A 23,816-nucleotide genomic window follows, 5' to 3' on the forward strand; every position below is an offset into this window, starting at 1 on the left:
TGTGTTGAGGGAGACATGGAGACTGACTGGAATGGGAGTGTGTTTCTTCTGAGACAATAATAAGAAAGCTGCAGTAACTTGTAAACCTCTTTGGAACAATAGGAAATTAGACAGACTGAGCCCAATTTGGCAGGGTCGGATGTCAGGGGAAAATGGTCACCCTTCAGAGAGTCTGCCACCGACACATCAGTGGAAGAGGTGTGGGGGTGAGCTCGGCAGTGTTAAGGTGGGGTTGATTGTACACTGTAGAAGGGGATTTGAGATATGTTTGTATCTGTCACATGACAGAGACATAGAGGTACATATTGAGAGTTATACTTATAGGAGATGAAGAAGCTGTTGAATTGAGGGGAGGAGCCTGGAGATGAGCAGATGGAGCTTGTGTACCTTAGCAGGGCCGTGTCCCTGGCTGTGTGGGAGGAGGTGGACCGTGTGCTTGGCCAGGGAAAGCTCACACCAGGACTGGACGTCCCTGTGAGAGGGGATGAGCAGAGGTGGTATGGAGGCAGCACCATTACTGTTGAATATTTTCATGCCAAACATGCGTATTACCCTTGGTATGAAGGACTTTTGAAATTAAATAGTGTAATTATCTGTTTTGGAAATGTTTATAGGGAAACTAACTTCCATTATTTGTGTCTCTACGAATTTCTGCCTTATTGCAGTTTCCGTTTTCTGAGCTCAAATGAAGCAGTTTTATTGGAGCTTGGTGAGTTCTGAACGGTGGCCGCTGATCACGTATTTCTTTGACCCAGGCATACTCAGAATTTCCAGCACAAGCAGTTTAAATGAAACTTAGCATGGGAAACATGAAAGTCCCCAAATGCCTATAATTCTAATGAACTGGATCCCATTTTGGGTTCCGGCTCTTTGGCTCCAGTTTTGAAACCTTCTCTTTCTTGGCGTTAGTTCCGCATCTTCCACTCCCAGCCTTATTTGGCTACACTTCCCCCCATTTCCTGCCCCCTCCCCCTGCCCAGATTTCAGTACGTTCCACCTCATCTAGGATGCTCCCACAGAAAGTGAGAGCTGGGTTGAACCTTTGGGAGTAAATGAGGACCTGGGCAATAGCTCGAGGTAAGGTCAGCTTCTAGAGGTTGCTCACCAGACCAGAGCTGTGACTCTCTCCTGCTTTTCCTACTTTTTAGCTTGGTCGCCTTTCAGTTCTTAGTGCCCTCATTCTGTTGTTTAATTCTCTCCAACCTCCCTGAATTTCTCCTTGGAAATATACACCATGTTCCAGAGTGATCTCACAGATTTTCTATCCTTTGCCCTCTCCCTTCTCCGCATATCAGCCTCCCGCTTCCTTTGTGTGGATTAGTTAATCAAATGGTTTTCCTAATACAGTGCCTGATAAAAAGCTTTCCCCTTACTTACCCTTTCTAAGATTGAGTTTGTTTTTTAACTCAAATGAATCTATAATTAGTGGATTTCAGGTAGTTCTATTTCTGGTCAGTGATTACCTTTCATTAAATGACTCCACTCAGGCTACTCTATGTATAGGTTTGATCCTGAAAGATGGCAAAAGATTATGGCCTGATAATTGACTGGTCAGTGTTTTTTTCTTTAATATGGTTTTTTTGGAGTATAGTTGATTTACAATGTTGTATTAGTATCAGGAGTATAGCAAAGTGAATCAGTTATACATATACATATATTCACTCTTCTCAGATTCTTTTCCCATGTAGTCCATTACAGAGTATTGAGCAGAGGATCCCTCAGTCTTAAAGAATGTAAGACAAATGGGCAAGAGCAGGAGTAATTGCACAGTCTCTAGATTTGTGTTTGTTCTTCCCTCTTCTGGCAAGAGCAGTTCCATAGCTCACATGTCCCAGGCATCCCAGAGGACAGCTGTGTCCTTGTCCGTGCTTCCGGTGAAGCAGGCAGACAGTGCGACAGTGGTCCCTCTTGTTCAGGGGACTCTACCTTTTGAATGTAAAAATAGGCTGAACCTGAAGGTTCAAGACGGCCGGCTGATAGAAGAGGAAGCCTAGGAGGGTCTAACAGATGGAGGGGCTGAAAACAGTAACCCTGGAAAGGAGGTGAGGAAGAAGACGTCATGGTTCTTAACTTCTAGAACACTTTGGCCAGAGATATGGGATAGCAAACACCAAAGGAGCGTCAGAGAAGTTTCTTAATTCTTCCTCCTTAAAATTTATAGCACAATCACAATTTACAAATATCCTAAAACATGACGGATTGACATTGCTATATATTTTTAAAACTGTCTTACCAAACTGATATGTGCTTATGTAACGTCAGTTCTTCAAGTTATTGTTCAGGCCATCCACTTAAAACTAGAAAGACAAAAATTGGAAAACAAATGGTGGAGAAAAAAAAGGAAACTGGAAATAGAAGCTGGTTTATTTCTTTAATTTTTAATTCTGCCTAATCTATCGTTCCAGTGTCTCCTACCCCCATTTATATATCAGAGCAATCTCTAGAATTTTTTAGTCACTTTTTTAAGTTACAAAAGCAACCGGGATTATTTTGCCTAGGATTTAAGACTTTTCTAGTCTGACTCCAAATTTTTTTCCAACCTTAACTTTTTCTGCTTTCCTCCTGAACCCTATATTCCAATCAACTAAAATATTTCTGCCCCCATTTCAATTTCTAATTCCTACCCTTATTTTCAGACTCCTCTCAAATGTCATCTCTTTTGTGAAGGCTTCTCTGATCACTGCACCATCCTATAGTGAATCATACCTTCTATTATAGCTATCTCCAGCCCACATATAACTTAAAAAAATGCCGTGCCCTCCTTTTTCCCTTCAAACCATATTTGAGTGCCTTCTAGGGGCAAGGCCTTAGTATTGGTTACTGTGAATCAGAATACTTTGAATCAGACATAAAAAGTGTTCAAAAGCTTAATAGTATAATGAGTAGATTTTTAAAAAGTGTGTAAATACACAAATTTATAGAGCCTAGTGCATAAAAGGTTCTCAAATATTTGTCAAATTAAGAAAAATAATGACTACGATGACGATAAAATGTAGATTAAGTATTTTGAACAATTCATATGTACCATGAATGATGAAAGAAAGCTTCTTGGATGAAGTGTCACTTAGATGGGGCTTTGAAGGATGAAGGGAGTTTGGAGATTGACCAGAAGTGTGGAGATGTCGGGGAATAGACATTTTGGAGAAACGTAACAGTACAAACACAGAAATGAGAAATTGTGTGGTATGAATGCAGAACACTTCAGATGGAACACCAATGTATGAAGGGAACAGAGGGAAATTAAATGGGGAAAAACAGGTAAGGGCTTATAGGGCAATCTTGATTGATGGCCTCAGTCCTTGGGTTTTGGTATATTTGCTCAAACTCTTTCATTCCCCACCTACTACTTCCTAAGACAATAACAATAATTTTACCGTGACTCAATCAAATCTGGTTGTGTGTACTATCTCAAACTTGGAAATCTTTAGCACTCTGATCTTCTTGATTTATTTATTTGTTCCTTGGGTCCTCAGGGTAAATTCCTGATTTGGGCACCTCCCATTAAAAGAATTTCTCCAAAGAAAGAATTCCTCCTCTAAACTGAGAGAAGTACCTCCTATTCATAAGTTCTTTTTTTTTTTTTCCCCGTCCCTGAATCTCTGAATTTGCAAAGGGGTCCAGAGTTTCGTAGTGATTACGTCTTTAGAAATTGTTGTTCCTTTCTAGAAAAGCCTAAAAGATGCTGCAGGTCCAGTGTACAAGATGGTAACCAGGGGATGAAATAGCCAACCCATCCCGTAAAGGACTGTATTCAGTGTTTTCCAAAGTGTGTTCTGAAGAACACTTGTCTGATCACACACTGGTCTCTTGAGAGGATCACTGACAGAAGAAGGTTTGCTCTTAATAATAACAGGTGTTGCTTACTGGGCACTTTTGTAGATTTTATATCCACTTTCTCCTTTAATTAAAGATTCCATAGCCAAGAACATTTGGGAAACATTGATATATTAAAGTTCTGAGGAGTTTTGCAATAAATAAATGTGTGTAAGATTGTTTAACCCAGCATATTATATACCTCTCTGGGGATTATACTTGTGAAGATCTGGTGGAATTAGTATTCCGTGAAGCTCGCTCAAAGAATAGGCTTCATCCCAGGAAAAACTTAGGTAACTTGAGCTTTTATGTGTACATTCCTCTCAAGAGTTTTAGTGAACAGCATGCCAGGGACAACATCCTTGCCCTAGCACCATGGAGCTGAAAATACACAGTTATGTAGACATTGGACAAAATTGTCTGGCTGCAGAGTACGAGTGCCTGAGGCTATGAACCTAGAAGTTAAAATAGCTGACTATAGTGCCAGTTTCATTGTTAAATCATTTTCGAGCTTTTCTAACTGCTAGTTTTGTTAGTAGGTTTAAGAAGAGTCTATGGGTCATTTCTTAATGCACTGAGAACAGGCCATGTGAGATTGGAAAGGAGAGAGATTAATCGCTCACAAATAAAAATGTATTTTGACTTTTGAAGGCAACTTGTGAACCAGAGCTGGTGGCCAGTGGCCTGGAGGACAGGGAGCCTTGCAGGCACACGACATCATTGCAGTGGAAAGAGAGACTTGGGGTCAGAGAAACCTGTTTCAGTCCTGAGTTGGTTTCACACTGACAAGTTTCTTTGTCTTTAAAGTAGGGATAATTTTATAGCATAACAGTTATGGTGAGTGTAAAATGGCTAGCACAGTGGGGCAGTGTTGGCGCTCAAAAGTGCTAGTTTCTTCTTTCTTTCAAAAGGAAATCATCTATTATGCTTATACTTTCTAAGTGATATGGGAACATCAGAAGTGGTGACAAGCACTAGGCACTTCTGATCACTGAGTGGGTCCCCTGGTGGCATCAGAAATTTTCACAAATTAGGCTCAAGCCCTGGGGCACCCACTGGTGAGCAGACATACTATAATTCCATGTCTCTGGAAGGTAGCTTTTGGTGGAGTGAGGAGAGTGATCAGGCAGCTGTAGAGGGACAGCTGCTGCACAGGTTCTTACAGCACCACCGTCTGCCCCTCAGGAAAACCTTCATTAATTCACCATTAGACTGAAGAGCTCAGAGCACTCACTAAGGCTTGGCTACTGTGCTGAGCAGTCAGGACCCACACAGAGAAGTGGTCTCAGCCTTAGAGGCCCCTGGAGTCCAATGGAGAGAAGTAGCCGTGTAACAGGAAGTGGAGTAAGGAGTCAAGGTGCTATGATGGAAGCAATACAGACAGTAGTTGGGCGGGGGAGCCAAACAGCAAAGTGATCAGGTGTCCCTGGGGGCTTCCCTGGTGGCTCAGCTGGTAAAGAATCTGCCTGCAATGCAGGAGACCCGGGTTCAATCCCTGCGTTGGGAAGATCTCCTGGAGAAGGGCATGGCAACCCAGTCCAGTATTCTTGCCTGGAGAACTCCATGGACAGAGGAGCCTGGAGAGCTCTACTCCATGGGGTCTCAAAGAGTCGGACACAACTGAGTGACTAACACACATGTAGGTGTCCCTGAGGGAGACTGGAAAACCTTTAGCGGGAAGGTGTTTCCTTGAATCTTATGAATGTTAAGTCTAGATATTAATCATATCATCTAATTGGTAATGGCTTGATTATAGCAAGTGTAGAGCAAGAAGGTGTACACGGCCATTTTCGGGGCGCAGTCTATGCATGCTCTGTTTTTGCACTGGGTGCCCTTATGAAACAGTGTACAGAGTGCAGTTGAATTGTTCAGCAGTAACTGAAGGTCCCAGTGGAGCCTGTGGTTTCTATGCATCAGGCTGTGCAGCTTGGCAAAGATGGCAGCAGTTTCCGTCTTGTACCTGCACTCTTTCTGATATTGCTGGTGGGCCTTGGAGCATCCTAGGAGGGTGTAAGAGAATTTCCTGAGATTATTTTTGGGTCCCTGTGTAGGAAAAATCCTGGCTATTTTACTGAGGTGCTCCAGGACCAGCAACCTATTGGTATCTGAGGAATAATCTTCATTTGCTTTGGGTCCCAGTGGAGTTCTGCCTGGTGGCCCCAGACCTGCCCAGAGTACGGGAGTCATATCAAGGCCAATGACTCTGAGCAGCTATTAAGTCCTTTCTGGCCACTTAACTGTAGAAGATACAGGGAGGGCGTTTCTTTTTCCTCTCCATTGGGTGGAGGACAGTATTTGAGAATAATAGGTAGCACCCACACTCCTCAAAGGTGGCTGGCTGAGCTGTTTGTTAGGGCATTATGTGGTGAAAATTAGGTTGAGATGAGATACCAAATACGAAAATACTTTGAAGAGTCTTAACCACAATTATTGCTGTTATGACTCTTAGTTTTATAGTGGTCATAATAATAAAATGACCCCTTGCACCGTGGATGAGATAAAGATGCCTCACAAACCACAGACTAGCTTATCTGTGATACTGTGGGGCACTCCAGTCATTCTGTGAGGTCTGAGATGCTTAAAATAGAACTGCTGACAGCTGGGGTGGGTTCGGGTTCATCACCACTACAGCTGAGCTGTTGCAGCTGTATGTCCACAGACCTAGGTTTAGCTGACTCATCCTGGCTGTCAGAAGAGCTGGGATGCTGCTTACTGGGGAGAGCACTCCTGATGGTTCTGCGCTGTTGTTTCTCTGATTCATGTCAATGAAAAGGATTGTAGGATTAGGGAGAGAAAAATGGAGACATTTTCCTGAAGAGCTTGAGTAGGAGTTTGAAGGGTATTGAAAAGAGGAAAAAGGAAATGGGGCCGGGTTGGGGGGATGCTGAACTATAAGCTTTATGGGTAATTTGTGGGAAAGAGAACAAATGACCTGCAAGAGGGGTTTGGTCAGGTAATTTCCTAAACTGACCACCAGATTGCACTGTTGACTCTGAACAGTTTGGTTGCACTTCGGAGCTGCCTTGAGCCTAGCAAATGAAAAGGAAGGCACCGCACGGTAGAACCGTTCAAGTGGCAGGTATTAAGGAGAGGACCAGAGCAGGCATAGGATGAGAGGTGCAAAGTGAGCTCAAGATAACATTGTTTATTAGTAGTGTGTGCTTAGTCACACAGTTGTGTCTGACTTTTTGCGACCCCCATGGACTATAGCTCACCAAGGTCATGTCTAAATTCTAAATAGGGGTTTGAACTGAGAGTTCCAGAGCTATAGGGAGACTTGGTCATATTCAGAAACTTGAAGCCCTAAGACTTGTGTTTAAAACTGTTCTTGCTAAAACTGTTCTTATCCTGTTATTAAAGATAAAATAAAAATGCATTTTTTATTTAACTTAGAGGCTTTTGCAAATTTTCAATGACATTTGCTTTTTTAGGAAATAATGCTGTAGCATCCTATCAAAATAAATGACCTGTATTATATTTCTTAAGTTTTTCCCCCTCGAACTTAGCCTAATCTTATCCCTGTTAATGACTCTGTTTTAAATAAAATGAAATTTAAGTTATTAGGCTGGTATAAACATAATTGTGCTTGCGGACTGTGAATTTTAAATCATTATAACTAGGTTTAAGCACATCTTTATTAATCAAAACAGGAACCATTACAGTCAACACATTTTTGCCAATGAGAAATAAATTTGCTTATTCCTATAGAATAAAAATCCATGCTTCGGGATTCAGTGAACTCTTGGAAAGTATTTTCTTCCTCCTGCTGGTTGTAGAGGCGTTTTCCCTGCAAAAAGTTGCCAAGTTGTTTGAAGAAGTGGTTGTTGATTGGGAAGAGGTCAGGTGAATATAGTGGACGAGGCAAAACTTTGTAGCCCAATTTGTTCAACTTCTGAAGTGTTGGCTGTGTGACGTGCATTCAGGCATTGTTGTGGAAAGGAATTGGGCCCTCTCTATTGACCAGTGCTGGCTGCAGGCATTGCAGTTTTCAGTCCGTCTCGTCAACTGCTGAGCATACTTTTCAGATGTAATGGTTTTGTCAGGGTTCAGAAAGCTGTAGTGGATCAGACTGGCAGGAGACCATCAGTGACCATGCTTTTTTTGGTGCAAGTTTGGCTTTGGGAAGCGCTTTGGAGCTTCTTCTCGGTCCAACCACTGAACTGGTCATCACCACCTGTCATATAAAATCCACTTTTCATCACACATTACAGTTCAATCGAGAAATGGTTCATTGTTGTTGCATAGAATAGAAGGAGACGACACTTCAAAAATGCCAATTTTTTTGATTTCTGGTCAGCTCATGAGGTACCCACTAATAGAGCCTTTTCACTTTTCTAATTTGCCTCAAATACTGAATGACCATAGAAAGGTCAACGTTAAGTTCTTCGGCTACTTCTTGTATAATTGTAAGAGGATCAGCTTTGATGATTGCTCTCAATTGGTCATTGTTAACTTCCGATGACCAGCCACTACGCTCCTCATCTTCAAGGCTCTCATCTCCTCTGCAAAATTTCTTGAATCACCACTACACTGTATGTTCGTTAGCAGTTCCGGAGACAAATGCATTGTTCATTTTGCAAGTTGTCTCCACTGCTTTATGACCCATTTTGAACTCAGTACTAACTGTTGCTGTTACATGTTAATATTAAGTTGTTTTAGAGTTCTTGAACGCTGTTGAAGTCATTTGATGGTATAAATTTGTGTATTTATGCTATCAATCTTTATGTTTGGTTTTTGCCTTTATCCTTAAAAAGCTTTTGCCTTTGGAGATAAGCAGTTATACAAAGCCAGTTATTAAATCAGAAGATAAAAATTTAGAAGACTGATAATTCAGCTCGGAGGTTTATGGTTCTCACCAGAACTTCCATCGGAATACATGCTTAAAAAAGGAACTGAAACTAAGGGAAAACCATTTTTGTATTAATATTTTCTCTCATAAGTGCTTAGGGAACAAAACAGTCCTTTGTGAGCTGTGTGGTAACTAAACCTTTCTAATCAGAGATCACAGGCTGGAGCCCGCAGAAATGATCTGGCCTGCAGTTAATTTTGTCTAGCCTGTACGAGTGTCTTTCACATTTGAATGAGTTCCCAACATTCGGAAATCTTGGAGTTTCACATAAAAATCTGAATTTCTAGCTGTTTTTGAGAAATGGAAAAGCCTGACAATGCATTCATAAATGATAAATACTAGCTGAGAGGAGTGTCTGCTTCCTTTAAAAGGAGTGGTTTAACACTGCTATATTTAAAATAGATAACCAACAAGGGCCTACTCTATAGCACAGAGAACTCAGCTCAATATTCTGTAACAACCTAAATGGGAAGAGAATTTGAAAAAGAATAGATACACGCATATATGTATAACTGAATCACTTTGCTGTACACCTGAAGCTAATACAACATTGTTCATCAACTATAATATAAAACAAAATAAAAGGAGTGGTTTACTCCATGGTGTCACTGCCTGCCTGCTAACTCTTGTCCTGGTAACCTGACATGTTTATGCTACCTGTCCTGCCCTACAGACGTTCTGTGTTGTGTAACCCTTGCTGTAAGGTTGTGGCATGGCCAAAAGGCTCGTGGGTGCTGCCTGCCAGATAGCCTCTTCCTGGAGTCACCTTTGCAACCAAATGTGATCAGGTTTCTTCAGGAAGTGGTACTGGAACCATGTCAGTTTCATTTAAAGTAATCTTCACCATTCTGGTGACAGCCTTATCTTTTCCTTAGGTTGTTAAGGCTTTTACTGCCCAGCATATATAACCTGTTTGACAACACAGTAGAAGAATTGTTATACAAAGACATGCACGCACACACACACAGAATAATCACTGTGGATATAAAAGTTGTTTTGCCAGGGGAAATTTGTGTTGAATTAAGACAGAGGTCTAATTTCAACATTTCTCAAAAACAATTATTAAAGAAATAAAGATAATAAAAAGTTCTTTTATTTATATTGTGTTCCTTTCTACAAAATATTTGAGGCAGCTTACGAAGTATTCGACTAAAAGAGTAGAGAAACGTGTGTGTGTGTGTGTGTGTGTGTGTGTGTGTGTGTGTGTGTGTGTGTCTTGGGACCAGGGAATTTATTCAAAGAGTAAGTCAGAAAGAACATGAATATTAGACCCTGAGGTCTGAGAATAAACCTTAGAAGATGGAGAACATTCCTGAGTAAGAATGGTCTTATATTTCAGAAAGAAACTAAAGTGTAAATGAAACTTCTCAGTGCAAACAGTACCACAATATTTCTTGCTTAGCATTTAGAGTGTGCTGATGTTGGCCTGTGTTGACATTTCTCTGAATTTGCAGTGGCGTGAGCTTTGAGGAGCTGTTTTGTGATGGCAGCTGGGAAATGTGGGTTTTGTGAATACGGTTAATCATTACTGTCTCCTTAGTCTTCTTCCTGTATTTTTCCCAAGAATAGGGTAAGGGAATGGGTTGTGCGTGATGTAATGAAGGGGTGGGGGAGGGTGTTAGAGGGAAGAAGAGGCAGCAGTGAAGCCTCTCAGCAGGCGGATTTGAGATCTTCTGCAGAATTCTTTGAAGCAACAGCAACCTCCAGCTATTGTATGAGGCTTCATTTTCTGTACTTCTGATTAAATGAAACCAGCACACTATGGATATTACACACGAATTGTTTTTATTTGTGAGCCATATGATTGAACTCAGTTATCATAAAGTAAATAGAATTACCAGATCCTGAAGCTACCTTAACTACTTTATTAGGGGGTGAGACTAGAAGAAAAAAGGGCTCCGTACAGAAAAAGATTTGCCCTGTCTTTTGTATGTTGATGTTAGAACCCTTTCTCTTGATGTCAGGAGATTGTGTTTTTAATTAAACATTAATAACGAGCCCTCATGAAGGCATTTGAAAGAGATGTTTTATTGTATTGGTGAATCTGTGGTAAATATCAAGGGATTGATAATTTCAAACAGACCAAATTTTACAAGGAAAGAACTAGATTTTCTTTTCCCCCCATGTGGAGATTTTATGGCTTCCAGTAACTGGTGAAGGCAACTGTGTCATAAAAGCTCCAAAAGTTGTGGGGGGGGGGGTAAATTTTGTAACCGTCATAATGTGTAGCCTGTTTCTAATGAGCAGTGTCAGTCTTGGAGTTGATTCAAGGTGTTTTGAAAGTGTCATTGGCAGATTTATCTTTCAAATAGAAGAACTACTGGATATAAGGCAAGCCACATAAAAAATTGTCATATATATATATTTCCTTGCATTAAGTGTTGATGGTTGAGCAATGGGAAAAGTGAAAAATTTTGTTGATACTAAGGAAGTTAAAATTCAGCTGTTTTGTTTCCTATCCTAATCAATGAGGCGAAAGCAGAGGCATGTTCCTTAAAAACCAGTGCTTGTTTCTTCGCTTTTACAACTGGCCTGCTTGAGCATGTGGCCAGCTGAGTGTGTGGCCAGGTGGTTTTCAGGCCGTGCTGAAACTGGCCTTTCTGTATGAGAGGGTTTTTTGGTGGTTGTTTTGTTTTAAGCTATTCTCTGATAGTTCAGTTAAGAGTTGAAAGGAGTATGTTTTAAGGTTACGATTCTGGTGAAATATTTTATACGATAAGGATAGCATAGTGTAACTTTTGGGCAGGGAGTCAGAGTCCCAGTGAAGAGATATTACCAAATAGAAAGAAACATGTCATAGAGATTTCTTTTCCTATTCTTCAAAAATTTACTTGAATTTCTAGACTTAGCTTTATTTTACTGGACTTATTTAGGAAAATCAGATCAACCAAAAGTAGATAACTCTGTGACCTTCAGTATTTGATATTGCTGGTAATTGTGTGCTAACTTGATAAGTGTTAAACTGTGTTAAATCATATTGCTGAAAGATAAATGTTTTCATTTTAGGAGGTGATAATTTAAAAGCCAGACATATAGATAATTTTTAGAAAATATTCTAAAAGTTCCTGTTCCCTCTTTAGGTGAGCTCTTAAAAAGCTAAGTGCTATAATGTGACAGGTTATGAACAGTCTAACGTGTTAAAATGGATCTTATTCAAAACCCAGACTCTTATCTATAAAAGACTACCCTTTATTAAAACCACAGGTGGTTTCTGAAGGTTTCACAGCATATGTCTAGAGATTACATTAACTAATAACTGGATTTTGTTTGGGTTGTGTATGTTGTACAATGCACAAATCAGTGGGTTTATCTTTAGTCACCTTATTCTCATTTGGGGTTAATGGAAATGAAGTAAGGACCAAGTAAACGACTTTTTTTCAGGTGCAAATTCGACCATGGAACCTAAGTGACAGTGACTTTGTAATGGATGGTTCACAGCCTTTGGACCCCAGAAAAACTATCTTTGTTGGGGGAGTTCCACGACCCCTTCGAGCTGGTGAGTGGAAATAGTAACACCACAACAACAAAACCAACAACAACAACAACAATCCCCAATGTGTTTAGTCTTCCGTGTTTTCTACACTTCTGGTCAGCTATACACAGTCTCCAAAAAGAAGGCCATCATATCAGTTCCACTGAGCTGACCCTTAAATGTTTTCTGCCAAGATGTTGTATTTTCTTATGCTGCAAGAGTGAATTTCATTAAACTGTTATTTCAGAGGGTTGGATTCTAATTAGTGATTCCCTGTTCAACCAATTATTTAAAAAATAATAACAATGCATTTGGCAGTATGCATTGTTAGCCAGTTAGTATTGTTATGTAGAACAGAAAAAGAACCCCATCAGAAGTCTGTCCAGGGCAGCTGTGTGCACTCAGCGACAGACTACACCACTGCTAGAAACTGTGTCACTGAAAACCAGCCTGAACTCTTCCCAAGCAAAGCAGATTCCTGTTTTTTTCTTACGTACTTTGAAAAGTGAGTTATGTATTTGAGCATCTTTCATTTGACTTCACGAAAGCGCCCCTGTTTTTTGTTTTTTAAGTTCCCTTCCAATGATTAAATAATTGTGCCTGCTGGAATTGGGCAGTATCCCAATTGACTGGGGCACCAAAGACAAATCTAATTGCTTGTTAGATCAGTATGATTGCCTGTGGAATATAGTAAAATTATTTGTAAGAACAGTTTGTAAAGTGCTTTAAAATAGCTGAGTTTATTTTTTTAAACTAAGATGAAAAAATAAGCTAACCATTGCCACTGTAGTAGCAAAGGGCAGTGTTATCTCATGTTAGTATAAACAAGTAGACTTAAGTATTCTACTTAAAAAGTAAAAGAAAAGGCAGAGATCATTAAATCAAGCTGTGAAACAGCTCTGTGACTTTCGTGACTTCTTAATTCTGAAGGTTCCTCAACTTTTCTAATGCATTTATTCAAATCTCAACTCTAAGCTACAGCTAAAAGTTTAGGTCTTTATAAAGATGTATTCATAATTCCATTTTGAAAGACCTTAAAACAGATTAATTATGACTGGAGTTTATAATTTTATGGTATTTCAGAAAGTCAGGTATCTTGGGTCTTTTTCTCATCCTAGTGGCAAACTTGCCCAAAGAAAGAAAGCAGAGCAGCAGAGATGCTTCCCCCTTTATCTGCCATCAGAGAGTAAAGTCTAAGCAGGGCCAACTCAAACGTGAACAGCATTATGAGATGAGGGCCAATGCAACCCTTTGTTTCTAAAGAGCTTGTGCTTAAAAAAAAAAAAAAAAATGTGAGTAGGGGCGCTGTGTAATATTTCTGGCCTTTTCTAACTGGTGATATGTTTAGGAGTGGAGAGAGAGAAAAATCCCCTTTCATAGTCTTTAAACTGCAAATATATTCTAAAAAAAAAAAAAAAAGGCATTCCTTGCTAGTACTCTCGCTGTTCTTTTTTGCAACTAAAGACAAACACAAAGTAGTTTTAATATCTTAGCCCTTTCCCTTTTTTCTTAGATGGGAATCTGAAAAAAAGTTTTCTGAAAGAAAAGTTCCTGCAGTTGTAAAAATAACAAAACTGACTTTTAATCTCAGGTCTGTTTTAAGTCACAGACACAATAGTTGATAACTAAATTGCCTTTTTAAACATTATTCATCCTTTATTCTTTCTGTTTGAATTATTTGAAAGGATAGATACGGACCTCTCTCTGTGATCATCTGTTTTTCACTGTTCTGTGATCACACTGACAGCGCAAGACAGGAAACCCAAGATGCTGAACTGTATTCTTTCTGTAACATTCTGTGTCTGTAAGATGATAGATGTTCTAGGGTTAAACAGGAATTATATTTAGTTATCTAGTTAGAAATTGGACTTTGTGTTCCCTGCCTAGATAATGCATGTTTTGTAAATTTCAAAGTTCGTTTTTTTTTTAAGTAAACTAATTTGTTTTGGTTTAAAATTTTGTTTTTGCCATTGTTGGATATTAATCTGCAGTCAGTTAGTCTAATGAAAGTTCCCCCATGCCAGCACCTCCTATAAATGTAGCTAGTTTTTAGAAGGGTAAACAATCTACATTAGCGTCCTGGAATTTTACTCTATCCAAGACTTCCAGATTGGAGGCCAAGTAGTCTGGATAAAAAGAGTTAACATCTTTAGCTTTTATCCCTGTGCATAGAATTGAATTTCTTTGGGACACACTGAGCTTTGTGGACCGGTGTGTGTTTTGGAATAGAAGACTGTTTTTAAAAGAATTCAGTTTGACTTTGCTAGACAATCTTAAATTGACTACAGTGCAGTTCACTTGAACAGTAAACATGTATTGAGCACGCAGGGTGTCACTGGCACCGAGAAAGTGCACGTCATGCCACACTGAATGGACATCCCACTCTTGCTGAACAGGTCATCACCTATAAAGTCAAAGATTTCAGAAATGTACTAATAGAGTACTAACCCAATTAATTGAATACTAAATTAGTTTCCGTAACATAACGTTCTCAATTTTTGGTTTTTAAATTTAAAATTTCAGGGCATTTTTTTTCCCAGGAGTATTGTGGTTTGAATTCTGGAAAGTCTTAGAACTATTTTAGGCACTATATAGAAGATGATCCTAAACTAGGTATTAGTGCTGGTACTCAACAAGTGAGATTTTGTGTGTCCAGATTGATTTTCACCTTATCGTGGGCCAGAAATGGTCCTTTAGCACATTACAGTGAATAAAATGTTATCACTCAAGAATTATCCTTTTGGATCTCATAGGGTTTTTTGTCTTTGATATTTTCCCATTGTAAGACAGGGACCATTGTCACTAATAAATGATAATATAGTCCTATCCCACTAAATAGAAATGCACAAACACTTCTGAAGATACAAGGCAACCTGTTTTAAGTGGATTGTCTTGACTGAGTTTAGGTTGTTCCTTCTGATCTTTTGACAAGCGTGACTTTTAAAAATTCAGTTTGGAAAAAAAATCAGGGGCGTAGAAAAATTAGCCTGAAAGTGGGAAAATATCGGTGGAAAATCTCGATGAGTTTACCCACAGATAGATTGCCTGATTGTTGCCTTTTCTAGGAAGCAATTTCTACTGTCTCTGTCTCTCCCTTCCATCACTCCTGTCAGCGTCAATGGCAGGCCAAGGATGGTCTGCCTGACGTCTCCTGCTGATTCTAGATCTCGCTTTCCTTCCATTTCCCATCTCTCTCCACCCCCACCCTAGGAAAGGCTGTGGGTAGACTTGCCATGCCACCGTGTGGCTGGAGTGTACATATTCTTCAGAGAGTCAGTACGAGGAAAGAGGTAGTCCATCTCTCTTGTCTGTCTCTCCTCCTGCTGCCACCTGGACGTGCAAGAGCATATTGCCACTCTTCATTCAGATGTTGTAAGCAACATGTCTTCCTAAATCTCAGTGCAGAAATCTCCCTGTTGCATATCCCTGTGGCATGAGAACCTTTCCTGGCGGCATGTCTTTGCTCTGATAGCAAGTAAGTGCCAGGCTTGGGAGTTTTGAGGAGAGACCACCAGGAAAGAGTGGGAAAGGAAGGATCTGGTCGCTGTCCTCTCCCCTGGTTTGTAACCATAAGTACCTTCCGACTCGAGCTTCTGGGCCTAGACATCTCATTTGGGGGCTGCCTCAGTAATCCAGCTTTGGGAGCCATGCATTTCCAGCTTTGATCAGGCTTGAAAAACCCTCAGTCTTCCTTTCTAGTTAGAGGCATCTGTTAGCTGTTCCTCCACTTTATGACTTCCTCCTGACAGTTTATCTGACCAGGTCCTGCAGAAAAGATCAGTCTTGAGTTCCTGGAGCCTGCCAGTTGCCTGTCATCTTTGGATCTCTCACCTTCGTAACTGTTGTTCTGATAAGTCTCTCCTGTCTTTTTCTCACTATATTCTGCTACGGATCCTGCTGTTTTCTTCTCCTCATTCTGCCCTCCCTTCCTCCACCCCAACTGTTGTGAGGATGGCTTTTCTATGGAAATTCTAGAGGAAAACAGTTTTTTGAGGTAAATATTCACTAATGTATGGCATACATCTAGAGAACATGATGAATTTTTCTAAGAGCATTTATTCCACACATTCTGTGCAAACATCCTGGTAGGCCACACATATTAGGAATGATTTGTGATTTAGGAAAGAGGAGTATTATAACCGTATCCTTTTTGTTCAGTGAAGTGGTGGCAGACACAAATCATCTTATGTCAAATTGGTCAGCACTAGAAGCTTTTTCTTTCACCCAGTCCCAAGTTCAGAATGACTTATCTCAGATAAACTCCAGAATTGGCATACTGACTTCATTCACTGCACTGCCCTTAAGATTAAGGATTTTCTAGTGTTGATTGGTATTTGTGAGCTCCTTCCTCTAGGAAAGCACACCCTCACCCACAGCTGATGTCAAAGGTTGCCATATCAGTGGCAGTTTGAATAACGTTAAGTAAGACTGGGATGAACTGGTGCTTATGGAGCAGAAACCAGGCCAAGTTAATGTTAAGCAAAGATTTATGAGTTAAGCAAATGTTAAAGAAAAAAAAACCCTGGGCAAAACGAAACATTTGAGCGCTGCTCTGTGCCCAACAGTATGCCCAGAGTTCTCATATATGTTTAATCCTCATGAAAACCTTGTGAGGTCGTAAGTGGTAGACTTTTCGTCATAGAGAGAAGGAAGCAGAGTTCAAAGGGGGTGATTAGTCAAGACCACAAATATTAAAAAAGCTAAGGCTCAAACTCAGATCTCCAGACTTCAAGTTTGGGACTCTTTACACAGAAGGAAGCTGCTTTATCAGAAGCTGAGATCTGAGATTCTGTCTCCATAACAGTAATAACAGTCAGCCTGGTACCAGCTCGATTTAATCAACTTAAATACTCTTATCGGTCAGACTTAGTTGGTTGTTCATACCATTTATTTGAAAAATATTCATAACTTCCCAGCATCTCATGCAGAGTGGAAGCTTATGAGCATTTCCTCTACTGAAGATACGTGAACCGCTTTTGTGATCCAACTCGGCAATTCCTTTCTTTCCGAAGCGCAGGCCTCTCGGTCACCCTGAGGTGCCTTATGCCTCTTGCCTGTCTGCTTTGTTACTTCCAAAGGGGAGAAATGGAGCTTCTGGATTCATGATTTAAAATCTGAGAAGACGAACCTGTTAGTATTTCCCTCAGGAACGCTCATTCCTGCCCTGTCCCATTTGGCTCTCAGAGTATCTTGGACTTCTACACTGCCTTAGGCTAACTTTGAAATCTAATTAAACCTGGGGCGGGGGGTGGGGCGCAGATGGGAGAGTCATCATGATTTTCTTTCTGTTGAGCTGATCCCTTTCAGATCTTTATGAAGAATTGGGAGTAAAACAAGTTGGGGTTCAGATTCACCTCCAGGACATGGCCACCGCAACCCACAGGAATTCACGGACATACTATACGCCACATACAACTGCAGTATTTTTGTTTCCCTCTCTAGTCTGGGACACAGGGAAGCTCATCGCAAGAGCCAGTGTGTAGGTTAGATTTATAGTAGTGTACTGTTCTCATGAAACAGTTGTTTATGAGCTGACTAGAGTTATCATAAGAGCATAGAACATCTTAACCAAAGTACATAATGCCATTGGATATGGCTACCAGAACTCGTAATTTCCCACCCCTGTGGTGGCCAGACAGACCCTGATAACACTGTCTGGATGGGAAAGAAAAAAGAGAAGTGGTTTGGAGACATCTGACTTCCTCACAGACTCTGTCTATGCCTGCTGTCACCTCTATCTGTCTGAATTTCAACCTCTGGTACCCTCATCTTCCTCAGGTTAAATGTTAAGAACGTGCTCCTGGGAGATAACGCTGTCCTTGTCATCTACAGAGGAAGGTTTCACATGAGGATTCACTGTTATACATTTAGTAGGTGGTTTGACTACATTTCCCAGATAAGACATATCCTTGATCAAAGACTCACATTTCAAGAGCAGGATGGAGTTCATAAAGTATGGATAGATCCATGAAGGTTTTAGTTGGCTTCTACCAGATCCTTACTGCTTTTCTTCTGTTTTTCTCTCTTCCTCCCAAGTAGTCAAAATGGTAGCCCTCTTGCTGGCTCAGCTTCCTCCTCATTCAGAGGAAGGGATTTATATGGAACTTTCCTACATTAACTGATAATGCTCACTAAAGAATTCTTTAAAACCTAGCCTCTACGAGTAGTTGTATATTATGACATCTGTAGGTGAATTTGTATCTTCCATATAAAAAGTATTTTCAGATTAGAATTTTGTAGGACTTGAGGAAGGCTTGCTCTTTGTTAGTTACCTATATAGTAGATGAATTAAATTACTCTTTTTTTAATGTTGTTTTTTACCAGCTGGTTACTTTTCTCAGTAATTAGAAATGCTGTTTAGTACTTAAGAAACATCCCTCTGTTGTTTGAGTGCAGCATGAGTTTAGGCAGCAGGAAGTACACTTTTAATGAGGACTTGCTGATTGAGTAGGGACCAAATACAAACAGCAGTTGTTGAGTTATTATTTACTTTTCTTCAAGGATCATCAGACTATTGAGGTTTTTGTAGCTAAAATACAGGTTAAGGTAGAGAAATGAGTAGTCTTCATATTCTTCCCCCCAAAAAACTTTCTGTAGTCACCTTCGATTCTTCTAGCTTCTCAATAAATTGTCCTTCACTTGAATAAGACTTCATTGGCTCAAATGCCTGCAAACTTTTGGGTGGCCAAGAAAATGACTGCACATAAGCTTCTAAGTGGAAATTATTAATTTATATAATTTTCCTAAAAGCGTAAGTGAATGAGGGTTTCTTTTTCCTATCAGAACTGCTTAACTGCCAGTAGCATCAGCCATGACTGAATCTTTGGGCCGAGAAGGTGATTTTCCAACAGCCAGATTCACAAAGTGCTTGTGGAACGTGCTGTCTCTGGCATCTGCGGATCCCTAAAGTTCCTTTGGAGACCAAGATGCCACAGAAGAACCTCTGGTTACAGTGTCTCTTGTCTTCGGCTGGAGCTTCAAGCTCTCTCTAAATTAGACACTTTCTTGAGTCCTTCCTAAGGGTAGAAGACAAGCGCATTCAATCCTTTGCCAACATTCGTCTCCTGGCCGTTCACCAGGCTCGGGGAGTGTTCACTGTCTTATTCTATTCCAGAAGAAGCCAGGTCTTTGGGAAATTAGTGTTTAATTTCCAGGCCCCAAGGTTACCTATTTTACTAAGCCAACTTGACTAATAAAGGAAATTCATTAACAACTAAGGTGAATAAATTCAGCTTTCAGTTTCTTCTTCTCTGTGACTGGAATAACGTTAGCTATGTGAGGAAGTCCTTAAGCTATCATAAGTTGTTGAGACATAGTAAGGACCCACTAAATTCTGATATTCAGGGTACATACGTGATTCTTGGGCTTCCCAGATGGCTCAGTGGTATAGTATCTGCCTACCAAGCAGGAGACTTGGGTTCAATCCCTGGGTTGGGAAGATCCCCTGGAAAAGAAAATGGCAACCTACTACAGTATTCTTTATTCCTGCCTGGGAAATCCAATGCAAAGAGGAGGCTGGTGGGCTGCAGCCTGTGGGGTCACCAAAGAGTCAGACATGACTTAACAACTAAACAACAGGGACATGATTCTTACTGCACTGTTTGAATGAATGTGATTTCTGGATCCTGCCCCAAGACCGAAGTCAGGGTCCACTTGGGCTCTAACCAGCAGTGTTTCTTTGACCGATATGACTCAGTAACTCTGATCATAATGGGATCATCGGGGTAGCTTTCTGCTCTTCTGTCTTTAAAAGCACTTATTCTCTGGCTTAATTACTGCTAGCTTATTTACTCATCTTCTGAAAATTACCTGCTGGTTGTTAAGTCATTCTTCCTGTTAGAAACAGAAGCTTAGAAATCAACTACCAGTATTAAGCAGTCTGGTTTGAAGAAGTCAGATAGAAAGACAGCCTTTCTTTCATAGTGACATAACTTTGTTATTGCCTCAGCAGCTGCCATTATAGGAACCAGCAGTACATGGCTTTCCTTCTGTTCATAGAAATCTGGTGGAGTTCTTGCATCGTTAAGCCCTTCAGCCCTTGAACCTGCTGCAGAGCTCTCCTGCCACTCCAGCCAGTGCAGCTCTCCTTCTCCCCAGATACTGATTCCTGTGTAGCTCAGCTGTCTGGGGGCCTTTGCACACTGGCTGTGGCCCAGGTCTTCATCTGTCTTCCCTGTCCGCTCCTTTCCAAATACCATGTGTAGGTATTTGAGGAAGTGGATTCTTGGGTCATTCCCTAGGAGTAGGGCTAAGTCTTTTGGACTTAAAACCATGTGAGTGGCCTGAAAGGAGTGGTCATACCTGGAGGAGGTGCCATCCAGTATCAAGTAAACAATTAACTTCAGGCAGTTTGGATCCAGGTAAGTAACTGCTGTATGTCTCTCCATGGTACCCTTTGATGAGGACAGTTGTAGAATATCAGACCTTTGGAATGTCCAGTTTCCAAATGCCTTCTGTCCAGGTGTTTTGCAGATATGCCAAAGAGCTCTAGTGAAGAGTGCAGACCAGACCTCTGGACTTATAGCAGGGTACAGGATGGATGTGCTTTTACTGCCTTGTAGCAGCTTAGTGTTTCCTGGTAATTATAAGCACTCAATAAATGTTTATTGCTGCTATTCTCATTTTTAGTATTGTTATTTAGAATTTAGTGTGAGAAGTTAGTATGGAGATTCCTCAATTGAAATAAACTCTTAAAAATCTTTTATTTTTTAAAAAATTGTGGAGAGTTATTTCTAGGCTGTAAACATATTGCCTCTAGAATTAATTCTTTCTATAGCTTAATCTTAATTTAGTACTAGTGTGACTTTAGTAATTACTTTCAGCCCTAGGGGTCAGTAAGTAGACTGTTTCTTATTAACTTGTTAGGGCACCTGAAATGCTTTGCCTGCCCAGGGTCCACTCTAGTGGACTAAGCAGTTAGAAATTAGAAAGGAGGGTTGCTGATAGATCATTTCTTTTATACTATTGCTGAAGTTCTCATTATGTAAATTTGTGTGTGTGTGTGTAAATTCTTTGTTTCTTTCTTTTTTCATTTTGTTTTCAAATATCCTATGAGGAGCTCCCCTTCTTGAGTTCTAAGACTGGTGTGGACACTCTTCATGATACTTAACATGGGTTTTCCATTTCTTAGTTACACTGCATGATTCTTCCATATAGTCCTTCCTTCTCCTGGACAAGAGACCCTTCTAAACACTTACACCAAATGGTGTTTATTTTCTTGCAGTTGAGCTGGCAATGATCATGGACCGTTTATATGGTGGTGTCTGCTATGCTGGCATTGATACAGACCCCGAGCTGAAGTACCCCAAAGGTGCCGGCCGTGTGGCATTCTCCAATCAGCAGAGTTACATCGCAGCCATCAGCGCTCGCTTTGTGCAGCTCCAACACAATGACATTGACAAACGGGTAAGCACCTGCTTGGGGTATCATTGCTATGGGAAAGAAATGAAAGTTATTCCACGGGCCGCTGGGGAGAAAATCACCTTATGCGGCATTAGTCCATGAGTCCGTCTCGGCTGCGTGAGAAAGAGAATGCCCTTGGTATTTAAGGTGTTAATGAACTTTCTGTTTCCCCCATCCCTGGGGCGATGTTACACTTACGAAAGTAATGCTGCACAATTTAGTGAAGCAAACCAGTGCTGTTTAAAAGATAATGCCAGGACTTCCCTGGTGGTCCAGTGGCCAAGACTCAGCACTCCCAGTGCAGGGGACCTAGGTTCTACCCCTGGTCAGGGAACTAGATCCCCCATGCCACAGCTGAAGATCCTGTGTGCTGCAAGGAAGTCCTGGCGCAGCCAAATAAATTGATAAATATTTTTGAAAAAAAGATGATGCCAAGAGCACAGTGACAAAGATTGAGAGCCTGTTTGACCCACGTGGTCCTCTTAAAACAAAGAACTTGAACTAACATTTAATGTTAACATTCAGGAGTATACATAAAATATTGAAGTTCCCGTTTCTCTTAAAATTGCAAGATCATATGTGATAGCAATTGCTGGAGCTATTGATAGCAGTAGCTGCTTGCTGTCCCCTCTAGTCCCCTCCCCAACTCTCTTTCTCCTGCTCATAGCAAATAGACATACCCGTTACCTGTCTCCTTGCTCATTGACATTGCCTGCCAGGCCAGTGGAGGCACTCAGATTTGCTGTCATCCAAACAGGAGATAGTAGAGCTGGAGAGCATTGGTGTGCTCAGTTGGGTTTGGGGACAGACGCAGGTTTAAATCCTTAAACCCCAGTTCTACCACTATTTGGAAGCTTGGGGGAATAGAAGGAGTTAGGAGCTAACCTGAGACCTGATTGATAGAGTAATGGAGCAAGGGGGAAAACATCAAGCCTTAGACACTTCCATATGCAATTGTTCAGTGGTTAATGCTTCCAGTCAAGGCTGTTTGGGGGGCATACACTGGACAGGAATAAATAAAGTAGTAAATGTGTTTTCTTACCAGGTGTCAACTCCTCTCTGTGGTTGACTAACTGGTTTTGTGTAGCAGACCTAAGTGTGTTAGGAGGTGAAAGTTTCAATGGGTGATGGATTTTTTTAAAGTCAGTAAGATAACATTTTCTTTAAGACGTAGATCAAATTACAAAAGCCAGTGCTTAAAATAAACCGTCTGTTTGCTACCTCTCTGGGATCCTTTAAGTAGTGATGGTTTGTTTTTTAATTAAAATGGATGATTGTTTTACAAAACTGTGAGACACTCTAAATCAGTGGAAAGTCAGGGGTGATAAAGACTCAGCTCCATTCCTAGTTTTGAAGTGCCCACAGCACCCCTTTGGTAGCAGTAATCCCCCTACAGACTGTGAGCTCCGCAAAGCTGGGCACGGTGTCCGTCTCATTCTCTGCTTCCCCAACTGCTTGATGTGTAGATACGGTTGTTGTCTAGTCACTCAGTCGTGTCTGACTTTTTGCGGCCCGTGGACTGTATCCCACCAGGCTCCTCTGTCCATGGGATTTCCCAGGCAAGAATACTGGAGTGGTTTACCATTAACTTCTCTAGGTGTAGATATGGCAGGTGCTTGGTAAACCTTTGTTGGATTGACAGATGGTGCTCTGTGGAGGGTTCTGCTAACTTCTGCTGCTGGTGGGCTTGCTTGTGCCTATATGTTTGTGAATCCGAAACCCCAGATTCCATTACATTTAGACTGCTTTTGGCCCCTGTCAGTGGTGAATCCCAGGCAATAAACTTAACCTGAAAAGCACTTGTGTATCGTCTGTATCCAAGTAGCTTTCTTTTTGTTCCCCTCCGAAGCCAGAAGGCCTGAGACTGCTCAGGAGGTAGGTCCTAAAGATGATAAAAGAAGATTCCACCTTTCCTTTGCCCCCACCCTAACAACCTCCTGTCTTACTCCTTAGTTAGAAGGAAGTGCATTTACTCCAGGGTTTATGGTATTCTTTGAACTCCTTTAAGAATTGTAGAAAATTCAGGCACTATTTGTTTTATTGCCTACCTCTCCTCTCACCTCTGCTATGCTCATACCCTCAGCATTGATTCCCACAAGACTTAGACCTAGGTAAGGAAGAAAGAAGTCACGTTTCTTTTGTTAGCATAATCACAGGCCATGCTATAGAAAAGTGTTTGGCTCATCAAACTTCTCAGGAATGCCATTGACTATTTCTGCTCTTTGTATTTGGGTTGCCTATACCCTCCATACCTTAGGATGGTCCTTGATAAACATTTAG

At 40.8% G+C, this 23,816-nt stretch overlaps 1 protein-coding gene across 7 annotated transcripts in view; it reads left to right on the plus strand.

Annotated features, from left to right (window-relative positions):
- The window catches only part of CPEB3 (cytoplasmic polyadenylation element binding protein 3), a 202,761-nt gene that overhangs the window by 147,841 nt on the left and 31,104 nt on the right, over positions 1-23,816 (plus strand). For all 7 annotated transcript variants that reach the window (XM_018041465.1, XM_018041460.1, XM_018041463.1 and 4 more), the window contains 2 exons: positions 12,044-12,158; positions 21,358-21,539. In XM_018041465.1, coding sequence (XP_017896954.1) covers positions 12,044-12,158; positions 21,358-21,539 — 297 coding nt within the window. The remainder of the gene's footprint in view (positions 1-12,043; positions 12,159-21,357; positions 21,540-23,816) is intronic.

This window comes from Capra hircus, chromosome 26 (assembly GCF_001704415.2).
Source record: "Capra hircus breed San Clemente chromosome 26, ASM170441v1, whole genome shotgun sequence".
Taxonomy (NCBI): Eukaryota; Metazoa; Chordata; class Mammalia; order Artiodactyla; family Bovidae; genus Capra; species Capra hircus.